Below are 13123 nucleotides of genomic sequence, written 5' to 3' on the forward strand. Positions count from 1 at the left end.
ATTGATCTCTCATTATCAGTTGTGTTACAAGATATTTTCAATATCAAAGCTTCTTCATTACTTCACGTATTGCCCTTGCTTTAACCGGTTTAAACTCTCATACAAACAACATTCTGTAGTGGATGCAGTTTTTATGTTCGAACCTCTCTTAGGACAGGGGCGATACACATAAACTGGTTCCAATGTAAGACTGTTTTTGAATGAACAAGAACATGTTTAAAAAGGAGATATCCTGAAATTAAAGGCACCCTATGCGTAAGACAGAATATAGTATAAAGACGGTACATGCACCAGTCGCCTGTGTTGTTTAAACAGGACTTGTTACACAGTGATGGTGATTAGCGGCTTGTCATCAAATCTGGTATATGTAACACCACCACGTAGACCTACTGAATACCAAGTGAATATTGAAAAGGTTCAAATACACAAAGTGTTATGAATATTTCCTTATTTGATTTAGGGTCAGTATAATATTCTGTTGGAAACGAACAGCTTTGGAATTGCAAAATACTTCAGTCAATAGAATGATTAATCGAATTATGACACCATATGAAATGAAATGAGTAATGTCCAATAAAGGCAACAGTACTTTGTTGATCTTTAATTCTTATAAAACGATTAAGAAGATAGAAATCAAGTTAGTTTTTAAACTTGGATAACAAATCAGCTCATTTACAATTGTCTGAAGTAGAGTCTGTTTCATCAAATTATTTTTTAATTTTTATTATTCTTGCCAATGTGGATCTATTATCGCTGGAATCTGTATATCAATCAATCAACTAGTAATATTTGTATCAGTAAACACTGAGACATCTGCATTAACGACGATCGTAAAAAATTTGTTTAAAACTATATTACAGTCGTGTTATAACATTGCTAAGGTGTCTCCTCCTGATCAGTTCTTTTGGTTAATGACATGTGAGCACATATCAGTATTTAAACATTTGAGAAATTTTGGTTATCCTTACTGTAGATAGTTTAATGCTTTCATCAATACTGCGAAAACAAAATGGTTAAGTTCATATTTTCGTAACTGCTTGCTTGTCTGGTTTAGACATATGGATAATTATATTCATACGATTCTTAAGCACCGCCCATGGTGTCTCTCCAGCTAAGCAACCAACTAAAAGGCACCTATTCATATGTTACGTTTGTCTCCCCTTTGGTCGCACTGCAGCAAACAGCTTTGCTGCATAGAACCGAACTTTCAAATCATTTTATTTTGTTTTTGTTATCACGACACCGGTATTATACATTGCCTTCTAGTATTGAATTTGTATTGTTTGTTTGTGTTGATATAACTGAATCGTGATTGTACCCCCAGAAACCTTAACTGGAATAAGCACTTCTTGTATTGTATTGTATTGTGTCGTTCAATAACCAATAATCAATTGATACATACGAAAATTCTTAATAGGCATTTGAAGAAGTAATTGATAAAAAACAACCTATCTTGGATAACATGGTTTTTGTTAAAATAACATATGTCTGAGTACTTCCTTTGATTTGAAACGATTGGTCAATCTGCCCTTAAAACGGAGGGGTGGAAGAAACCAAAGGGACATCAATACTTATAAGATGAAAAGAAAAACTGACAACGCCTGGTGAAAAACTACGAAAAGACAACGGTCTACTAAAGTTAACCATTTTATCTTCAGACAATCTTTACCAATAAATTATATCAGATGAAAAGCGAAACCTAAAAGCAATTTTATAGATCTCCATTATCTTCTTTTGTTCATTTCGTCATTAAGGCAAACACTAATAATATTTACTAGATTAGTTAAAAAACAAGGACCATAACTCTGCACAAAATCGTCAGACCGAAACATAATTCGAACTTGATCTGCAACTTGTCATGATAAAACAATACACCAAATATCAAATCAATATCTTCAAGCATGAAGAAAAAAAGTGTAGAAAACTGATTTGCCGGACTGACAGACAGACAGACAGACAGGCAGACAGACAGACGGAGTGCAAACCTAAAGTCCCCTTCGACTTTGTCGGTAGGGGACTTAAAATAACATGGACGGTATAGAAATATTGATCCTCTATATTTCAGCTTGCTCTTTTTGCTTTGTTACAGAAAATAATGAGATCAATGTAATGTTATAGTCTAAAGCGTATAGGAAATGTCAGATATCCTTGGTTATTGTTGGATCAAAGCTGGCTTTGTTTTTATCTTTGTGTTGTTGTATTTTCTTTAGTTATTTATTTCCTTTAAGACATTTGATGTTGAAGGTATATTTGTGGTGTTCTTTTTTTGATTTGTTAATGTCTGGGCTATAATGAGCTTTATATAGTTTCTGGTGTTGAAAATCGTCTCCCAAGGTTTTAATTGTTTGTTTTCTGTCTGACACAAAATGTTATGACTAAGGGAAATAATTAATTATTTTAAAGGCTTATAATCTCCTTGAATGTAGAAATTTGGTATATCTATATAACAATAATCTTGATCAACCAAATACCAACCATAATTCCTGTTAAAAACAGAAGTAAGTATAATCTACAATGAATTCCACCCTCCTGACATCTACAGAAATAATTAAGTGCATATTTACCATACTGAAAAGGGGAGTGAAGATCGCCCACATGTACTTCATTACTTTCATAAGTCGACTCATGAAGGGTGACAATTTGTAGCCAAACATCATCTGAAGGTTGTCATAGAAACGATTAACACCTATAAGAACAAGAAAATAAACCCAATAAACAAATAAAATATAACATTTAATTGCACAGGTCAAATATAATGGTTACGTCACGTCAGCATGTTTTATCATTCAGAAAGTATTGGCAACATTTTGTTTTCTAATGACATGATCATAAAGATTTCTCTCGTGTGTAAATATATTTTTGGAAAAGGTTGCTGATGAATCATTGGCACAAATCAGCATATATCAGTCTTCATAACGTCAGGTTAAAACTAAAACAAGAGTGCACACGCTGAAATGTCTCGCCTGCTTTACTGACCATTGATTTTATGTTTAAAGTCTTAAAGATATAGGTTTCAATACAAGTATCAAATAAACTTAACATTTTTAAAGATTCATGACAATGAGGTCAAAGTCAGATAAATCCCGTCAGACAGATATGTACACCTTAAAAATATTCCATACACCAAATAAAGTTGACCTATTGCTTATGGTAATTAAAAAACAGACCAAAAACACAAATATTAACATTGACCAATGACCCATGTAAATGAGGTCAATGTCAGACAATACCTACCAGACCGACATGTACCCATTACAATCATTCCATACACCACATAGTTGACCTACTGCTTATAGTATCTGAGAAACGGACCTAATCACGTAACTTTAACCTTGATCACTGATCCATGAAATGAGGTCGAGGCCAGGTGAACCCTGTCTGACGGACATGTAGACGTTGCAAGTAACCCATATACCAAATATAGTTATCCTATTACTCATAATAAGTGAGAAATTCACATGACAAAAAAATATAATGTTTTTCAAGCAGTCACTGAATGTTAAGGACAATTGACATATGGCAGACGGAAACTTCGTAACATAAGGTATCTGCATACAAAGTATGAAGCATACAGGACTTTACCTTTTGAAATATAAAGCTATATACAAATAGTTTACGCCGCCGGATAGTAATCCCTGTGTCTTGCATACTGCGAATAAATAGTCACATTTGAAGTTCATCTTGTCAAAAATGACAAACAAATCTGTTAAAGATGATTATTTAAAGTGAATAATAATAAAATGGTTATTTTCACCCATACTTCTCTTTATAGCCTACATTAATTACATTTCACAATAAAATCGCAACCTGCTAACGTGACGTATTGAACATGCTTTTATACATACCAAAGGAATATATGATTTAAAGACAATATTAAGTTGAAAGGTCAAGTTATTTTTGGAAATATCTTTGGTGTCATTCGGAAGCAGTACAACAAGAGACCCAGTCCTATACATTTTTAGTTTTTTTTTATGAGAAATGTATTTTAATCTGAAAATATTGGAAATCCCATCTCCCAGGGAAAAACTCATAATGTATGACCATGTCTAAATAATATTTGACGAATATGTTTATGAATGAATTACTTTAACAGTTTAACTTTTTGAATTATTCTACACAAAACCTTTATATAATACCGAATTAAATGGTAGTTATTCCCACGAATCTTATAGGATGTTAATTTCAATTGTTTGGATGCTAGTAGATTTGTAACATAATTTTTTACTCTTATACATTGAAGTATATAATTCTGATTACAATGTTCTTCTTGGTAATCCGGAAAGCAAACATTTCAATGGAGATCCCCGACATCTATTGGGCGCATCGCAAAATGCAAAGATTATAAAGGTAAGGGATATACACATTATATTTAGAAAAATAATAATGTGCATGCATGCAACATTCAAAAAGTTATTATTTAACAATCTCATAATTTACTTGTTACAATGTTAATTCTTATCTCATTTAAAATGTGTTCTCTCTCGTAGTCTCTCATTCGCTCTAAAAATATGAATATTGCTAAAGAAATGTGTGTATAATACCGAAAAGAAGAAAAAATATTGTGGTTATAAATATAGATTTGCTATCTACTTTAAACAAACATACCAATACAATTACTCTTTCGAAAAAATTATGAAATGGGACATTTAAGAACATCAAAACTGCAAAACAGAGTACTTTAAATATTGTAAGTGAAACTGTATTTTTGACTACGCAGAAATTAGAAATTACAGAATAAAAAATATACCCAATATGTTTGACCTTGGTTGTAACAGTCTTAATGCGTTTCAAAGTCACAATTTTCATCCTGCAAGGACAATTTTTTTTAACGTAAAAAATGAGAATAAATATTAATAATCATGCAGTTCCAATTCATTGAATGTAGCATTAATATCTTTTTATTTACATGTATATCATCAGCAAACGACACATACATTCTGAAGACCCCACACCAGGTTTGCGTCCAATCGATATAGTTTTTTTTTTAATTTTTCATGCCATTTTTCTTCCTTGTTATCTATATGTTTGCGTATCATTTTCTGTTCTTTATATTTCAGCACCCGATTATTATCTGTTCATTATTTGGTTTGGCCCATTATTTATTTCTATCCCATAAATCCCATACATACTCATTAGTTGCAAAGAACTATGGCATATAGTAGCAAAATGTTGGATGGAGTAAAGAAAAATCTTTTACAGATGAAGAAACAAAAAGATCAGGGTATACTCGGTAATACTGTTCTTAGACAGGTAAATTTTGATTGTCCAGTAGTATTTTGTTACTATTTATATTATAATCCATACAAGATAAAAAGACTGCAGGATAAAAACAATGACTTTATTTAAAAGGATGAAAATCAAACTAAAACAAAACATAAAGTACATAATAATTTCAAAATACTCTCCTTAGCAGCAACGTAAATTTCGTCCAGTGAAGTGTGCAACAAAAGACCCTCACCTCAGAATTAGTTTTGAAAAAAGTTGAGGTCCTCTTCGGTTACCTTGTTTATAATTAAAAATTAAAATCCTAAAAGTATCTATGATTCTCTTATCTTGATATGTGTCATGCAATAATATAAAACAAAGTGAAGGTGACAAAATGTGAATATTAATAATTATGTCCAGATTCAAAATTATTTTCAACTATAGGCTATTTAGTTATCTTTTTCTTTTGGTGGTCAGATGTAATAACATATAAATATAAACCAATTTATTCATGAAAGAATTAAGAACACACAAATGAAAACAATGGAAACATTCCACAAGGCAACATTATACCAATGGCATACTGGGCAAAATTTATTGATTGTTGTTTTCGTAAATTCCATTAGGCAAACTGGAAAGGAATTCTACGACAATGTGGCTGATATATAACAACTAACCCTAAGATTAGACATTTTTATAAAGATATTCCTGTTTATGCATCACTCTTGGGTTGTTAAGAAGTTGTAACACATACAGATACAAATTCCTTCCATAAGCATGCAGTAATCTTTTTTAACCTTTTACCATTTCATACTGTTAAAAAAACGTAAAATCTACTCGTATAGTCCAAACTTTTAAGACGGATGTTGTGACCACAGACCAATCATATATATTTTTGTTTGGGTATATCATATATAATTTTCGAAATCTAAAATCTAAAAATTGGATGCAGTAAATACTCCTGAAAACGAATTTATTATACAAAGTTAAGATCAGACTGAAAAGAAACACTTAATAATATGGATGGACATATTCGAAGGTGTTCAAATATAAACATGTATCTTATAAAAATCTTGTGAATATATCTGAAAAAAAGCCAAACAGAACCTCGATGTTAGTATAAGCACATAAAAAGAAATTGCACCTAACTGTTACTCTTTCAATCTTCTTTCGCTCATACATAGTAATAATCACACATATTATATATTCAAATCATTGTATCCCTTTGGTTCAGGTTAAACATAAAATAAACTGGCGAAATGGGAAACTTTTGAAATGTGGCCGAAAGAGGAATGCCTTAGCTAGATATAACTTTTGAGTCCCATGTTCCAATGATGATAAGCTCTTTGGAATATCTGATTACTACAAATGGAGTCTAGTGGTCTACAAAAGGGGATTGATAATACACAAATTAATGTAGACTCAGATGCATAATATGTTCTTCAAAAATTATATCTTCTTACTGAACCAAAGGGATGTAGAGGGCAAATAAATCACACATTATTCAATACTTACTGTAAAACTGGATAATTACCTTGGGAAAGGGGGCGGCGGGCGAAATGGGTATATTTGAAGAAGGAGGAAAATAAATGTTGCCGCCTCTTAAAGAGATCCTTCAATTTAGACGTCCAAATGTTGTGGATGATAAGAAAAAAATATATTGCAAAAAAAATTCAAATTAACTGGCAATGGGGAATTTTAGAATGTAAGAAGGATCCCTTTCTCAGGAAACATACCGTAGATGTAAGCTACCACCACACACTCGAAGAAGGTCATTACAAGAACAATTCTGCTGGCCGCATAGTAGTCGAATAACTGAAATACATACATTCCGCCCTAATAGGACGGAGTAATCCTTTAGTCAAGAAAAAGCATTATCTTATTCAAGAAAAGGCAACATTACATGCTTTGTTAAGAGAAAGGGGATCTTTTCAAATAATAAGAATTTGAAGGAATTAATGTTCTGAAATTAAATTTACGGGATTGTACTTACCATTAAATTAAACCAAATTAAATTATATTTATATTGATTTATACTGTGTCACTTTATTGAAGTTTTATAGTACTCCAAGAAAGGATAAGATTTGATACTTACTTTTTAAATAGCTTAATTTTTAATCTTATGAATCAAGGAAAGAAACGGGTGTTTTAAAATGTGCCTTTCCTCCCTTTAAATAACTACTGCATACTGTTACAAATATATAACACCAGCATATAGTAATGATATTTAAACATGCAATAAAAGAGACAATATTAGAATATAACATTGAAAGGATTTGTCCTTTGTATGATTTAAGTTTTCTTTGATCATTCTGATAAATCATAGATTTTTTAAATTGGTCTTTTCCATCATCTACTAATGATAAAAGTGACGAATTCCAAGCAGGTGTGTCGTCTGCATGCATAATCAGCATGAACTAATTATATGCAACATCTTATATATATCAGCAATATTGATCATAAACGTGTAAAAAATATCCATTCAAATGATGATTTCATACAGTCATACTTCCATTCGTTTAATCACGTGGGATTTTATATTACATGGCATTTTAACCTGTATTCATGGATGTAATATGAGAAGTCGTCAATTTACTGCAGATATGTAGACCTTCCATTCAGATTAATGGTTTATGACTCCTGTCTGCAGGAGGAAAGGAAATAATGCAATAAATATAATGTCAAACAGCGTTATATTTACCTCTGTAACCATGGACAGCCCAATTGTAAAGCAGAAGATGCAAACGCATCCAATGAAAATTTCCCTCCGTTTTCCTCTCCTAAGCTGATGAGGGAAGTAGTCGACAATTGCTGTTACAAAACCTTCTACACCTACAAACTGAAGAAAATATTTCCCATATTAGGCACCAAGTATGATGCGAGGCAGTATTATTCATTGAGAGAATAAATCATATACAATTATAGCCTTTGAACGAGGTCTATGCGAGGATATATCGACATGAAAGAAGTATATATCCTTGTATCGACCTCATACAAAGGCTAAAATTGATATATTATTATTATCAATACGCAGCAGTTTTCTTTTAAGATTTCGATTTTTAAATATTTCAAAAATAACTTTTCTATATGCCGTTTTCAGTATACGTCTAAAAATGCAGTTAAAATGTGATTCTTTCTGAACGAATTAAATAGGTTAGAATATACTAAATAATAATGTCATTAGATATTGCAGCATTGATCTGTGGATGACGAAAAACAAGAATAAATCAAAATGCCCCTTAATTAAAATCAAACTACATATTCCCAGCAGCCTGAATTGCGCAACATGCAAGTAATCACCAAGAGCTATGTTTACCATAAAAGGATTAAGACAGTTTCGTCTTAACTGATCCATGTTTTCAAAGGAGAAACTTAATACATTGATACCATATCATCTACATTATGCACCCATTTATACAGATAGTAAACAAATGTGTTACAGATTGTTTATTTTATTGCAACCAGTTTAGAATAGAATTTAAAACGCTATTCAGCCGACGCCAACGGCATTGCTGAAATACATATTTACTGTGAAAGCCATTCATGATTACTATTTTTACCCTTTTTGTCTTAATGTAGCTCTGTGGACTCCAAATGTTGATAATAAACGATACTTGTAAGGTCAGTTGAAAAGTTAATTACCTGACTATCAAGTCCAAGAAGTAGAATCATAACGAAGAACAGAACAGACCAGAATGGAGCGGCAGGCATCTGTGCAACAGCTTCAGGATATGCAATGAAGGCCAATCCAGGACCTTTGATAAAAAAATGCATAACTATATAATTGTCATAAGATTTGCACATTTAGTAATGGCTTACTATGTATGGTTACAAGCACTTCCAGCAGCGATTTTTATTTCAGCTTCCTACTGACTACTTTCGTAACCAGTATAAGCAACATGGGGTGTGACTTCACGTTACACATACAAAAATGTAAACGCTATTTGCAACCGACAGTTGTTGACAAAGACAAAAAAAAAGTTAAAGAATTATCAGGATTAAAAGCATTTTCCGAAGTTGTAGATGTGTAAATTGGGGCAATTCACTAACAAACGTTAAAGAAAAGTCCTTTGGACGTATCCGTTTGTGAGTTCATTGGTCCAGTTTTAAACTATTTGATTTGAGCGTCACTGATAAGTCGTATGTAGTCTAAACGCGTCTAGCGTGCTAAATTGTAAGTCTGGTTGCTATAAAGAGTTTTTATACATCAATAATCTCTTTTGGAAAAATGGGTTTAATCCTACAGAAGAAGCACTTCTGACTAATATGTGTTCATCTCTACTATCAAATGAATATTAAACAGCAAAGTTTGTTACATGCAATGTATTTCTTACTTGAACGTGCGATCATGGTGATATGGTATTGTGTCGATTATGGAAAACTTAACAAATGACACAGGAATGAGTTGCAGTTCACCTTTATATAACATGAAAATTGTGAAGTTTTCATATTTTGGTTTGTTATATTTTATTTATTGTCCATTATAGCTTACATTTAATGTTAAAGACGAACTGTTTACAACATTGGACAGCATTTTAATTGAAAGATAGATGAACATAGGATTTACTAGGTTGTCTTGTTATTTCTTTTTAAACTAAAAATAAATGTATAAAATATTTATAATGAAATGAAACTTCAATAGCTTATCATTAACGCAGATATACATACCAGATTCAGCGACATCAGCAATTGAGACTCCTTGTCGTTTAGCCATGAACCCGAGTACAGAAAATATGACTAGACCAGCCAACAAGCTAGTAAAACTGTTAATACAGGAAAATATAATCGAATCTCTGCAAGTACAAAACAATGAATGCAAATCAAAATGCAATTATATATTTTATTCATGAAATCAAAACATATTCCTACTATTTTTCTATTTAGGAATGTTCGATAAAATAGGATTACCTGAAGTATTCATTGCTTCTGGTAAGGTGGTAATTAATAGTCATAATATAAAGCCAATGATAGGTGTATATGATAAGGTGAATATAATAAGCTTTAAATTGTCAAAATATCAGTAGGTACCTAAAAAAGCTCAATGCAGAATGAGTATACAAATAATCATATAATAAAAGAAATTACTACTTGTAGTACATTCAAGTGTCCTTGGTGTTTTACGTCAAGTTGTGATTAAAGCAGGGTCGATTACTACTACAATTTACACATTATCAGTCATAATAAGTTTATCAATGCTTATTTACCCGTTTAAAATGATAAATAGTTTTCGAATTGATTTCCCTTGTTGGGGAAAAAGATCGATGTTGTTTCATTATAAAATTGCCAAAGTGGTACACAGTTTAATTGATTTGTAAGCTCCTTTTGTAAGATAATCGACAAACTAAATATTCCTTTTAAGTGAACATAATAAAACTATTGAATACCAAAATAAAGCTCCATACCGTCTCCAGTTGTATCATAAAATCTTATTCTATTTGTATAAATCGCCAATGTAATGCAACAATAACTTGATAAAGAACACACGAGAAGATACAAACGACTGTACCTATTGACTTACATAAAAGGTACAAGTTTTGATAATTAAAACGATTGAAAGGTTATTCATATATTGACGGCAGAAAAATGTAAGCAATTACAATTTCATTCCAAAACCTTTACCATAAAACAGCATCAGATTGTGTAATTGCATCTGAAAAGTAGCAATGACAAATTACAAATATAATAACTTTTGGTTTTCTGATAAAGGAATTTATAAAAAGAAACAACAAACAAATAACTTTCGTCTTATTTTTATAACAGTTACCAAAGGATTTAAAACAGCACAAACCTGAAAGCATTGTGGTGAAATTTGTTGTAACTCCCTAGGGCTGTAAGAGTACCAAGAGCCAATGAATACGTGAATACAATCTGTGTTCCTGCATCCACCCACACCTGAAATTCAGCAAAGTGTATAGAGATAAGTAAAAAGCATGTAATTCCTAGTCTTGTATTTCACGATTTCGATGACAAAATGTATCGTGACTAATTAATAAGAATTAACTGTTGTCCTTTTGAATGTTGCTTGTTTTTACTGAACAGAACAGCAGCAAATGTAGTGTGATTTCTCAGACTATATGAATGTTGCATGACATGTATCAATGTTATTTTACTTTTATATTGCAGTCGTGCATTATGTTTTATAATATGTACATTAATTCATACCTGTGGTTCACGTAATTTTGACCAATCAGGAAGTAAATAATATTTCAATCCTAATTCTGCACCATCTAGTGTTACTCCTCTGATTAACAATATCAACATAAATATGTAAGGACTAGTAGCCGTGAAATACATAACCTACAATCAATATAAACAAACTGGATAAAGCTAATTGATAAATAATAAGACAAAGGTCACATCTTCATGCTTTACAAAATTTCATTTTTATCAAGTTATATGAAACTAAAATCAGAAATGTCTATTGTTTGAAGATTTGTTTTAACATAAAATAAAATAACACATTTATCGAGTAAAAGTTATAAATATTTAGCATAATCAAATAATCATTATCTTTAAATTTTAATTTTCGCTTTTAAAAAAAGCAATCTTTATTTTTATAGTACTTAAATAAAGGTGGTGATGACATCCAACGTTGGCCTTATCCTGTATTAACAAATAAAAAAGGCAGTTAACATTAAACAACTATGATAGGCAATGTTTTACGTGAATTTGGGGTAACGTTCTCAGAATCAGGGAAAAGCTCCGTATCTCGTATTTCATCCTTTTATCCGGAAGTTGTTTTTCGAATATTTTTAAAGAAGTGCTGTGTACTTTGTTTCCTTGAATACTCTTTCAGTTAAAACCCATCGTCAACATCCAACTATATATTCACAAACATGTCACGCTTTGATTCCTCTTACTAGAATTACAATACAGCACTAGTTTTCTTAATGTATGCATTACTGTTGACGATTTTCGATTTAGCAGTTGTCTCGTTTACCTATTCCCATGTAGGTAGGTAACATTTTTATAAACACTATGACTGCTGGATTAAAAACGTAAGATATACGAATTATCCATTTTCTTACTTCAGAGTATAGCAGAACTATTCCCTGAATTCCTTTACCGACTACAAATTCACGTGCAACATTTGCCTTGTACATGATAAAACATATTTATTCTAACTCATATCCATGCTCCCAAAAAGATAATGCAAAAAAAATATTAACAGATTCTGTAAATTCTAATGTGTGGGTAGAATCCCCATTTCAGAGGAATCGCCACATAAATCACCTTGCCGGAGGATTTAATGCCCTTCCAAATGCAGAAATACACGATGATCCAGGCTAGTAAAAGGCAGAGGGCTAGGTCCCACTTGATGGCTCCAGGGTGGTCCACACCGCTGGACAGACTCAGCACTTTTCTCCTGAAGAAATGTATTGCTAAGAATAATATGGTTGATTCCGGATCGTCATATCCGGTCACTACTTTGGAACTTCATGTTCATTCACCTATTATCTACCTCAAATTTAAGTATGCACCCTAGCATTTATTTAAGAATGCTTCTAGTTTCAACATTAATAGTACTTGTGTCTACAGTACATTAAATGAATAATGTGCCTTTTGTTTCAAATTATCAAATTCTATACCACCACAACATATTGTTCAAAAGGACAATGTGCTATAACGCCTATTTCTGTCGTGAACATTGATTTAGTTCAGCCACAATTACTGAGATCCTTCTGATGTCTGGAGTATGTAGGTGTTTAAGGAACATTTAATTTTAAGCTTATTTATTTTTGTGACATAATCATGATGATAAAACTACATTTTTTATTTTAAAAAATATTAAGATATACTCTTGACCCAAAAATGTTTAACGGGTACTCAATTTAGTTTCCATTTTAAAACTTAACGAAGCAAGGGACTTGATTAATCCGCTGTATGTATGTTTTATCCAGTTTGTATTAGGTCAGCT

At 31.7% G+C, this 13123-nt stretch overlaps 1 protein-coding gene across 3 annotated transcripts in view; it reads right to left on the reverse strand.

The window, feature by feature from the left end:
• The window catches only part of LOC127716700 (sodium- and chloride-dependent taurine transporter-like), a 39667-nt gene that overhangs the window by 3502 nt on the left and 23042 nt on the right, over window positions 1–13123 (reverse strand). For 2 of the 3 annotated variants that reach the window (XM_052222932.1, XM_052222931.1), the window contains exons 5-12: window positions 12439–12571; window positions 11368–11502; window positions 10994–11097; window positions 9874–9998; window positions 8848–8960; window positions 7907–8044; window positions 6942–7041; window positions 2565–2686 (exon numbers count right to left, since the gene is read on the reverse strand). In XM_052222932.1, coding sequence (XP_052078892.1) covers window positions 2565–2686; window positions 6942–7041; window positions 7907–8044; window positions 8848–8960; window positions 9874–9998; window positions 10994–11097; window positions 11368–11502; window positions 12439–12571 — 970 coding nt within the window. The remainder of the gene's footprint in view (window positions 1–2564; window positions 2687–6941; window positions 7042–7906; window positions 8045–8847; window positions 8961–9873; window positions 9999–10993; window positions 11098–11367; window positions 11503–12438; window positions 12572–13123) is intronic. The other variant, XR_007989085.1, reaches the window with a different exon arrangement.

This window comes from Mytilus californianus, unplaced genomic scaffold (assembly GCF_021869535.1).
Source record: "Mytilus californianus isolate M0D057914Y unplaced genomic scaffold, xbMytCali1.0.p SCAF_9, whole genome shotgun sequence".
NCBI lineage: Eukaryota > Metazoa > Mollusca > Bivalvia > Mytilida > Mytilidae > Mytilus > Mytilus californianus.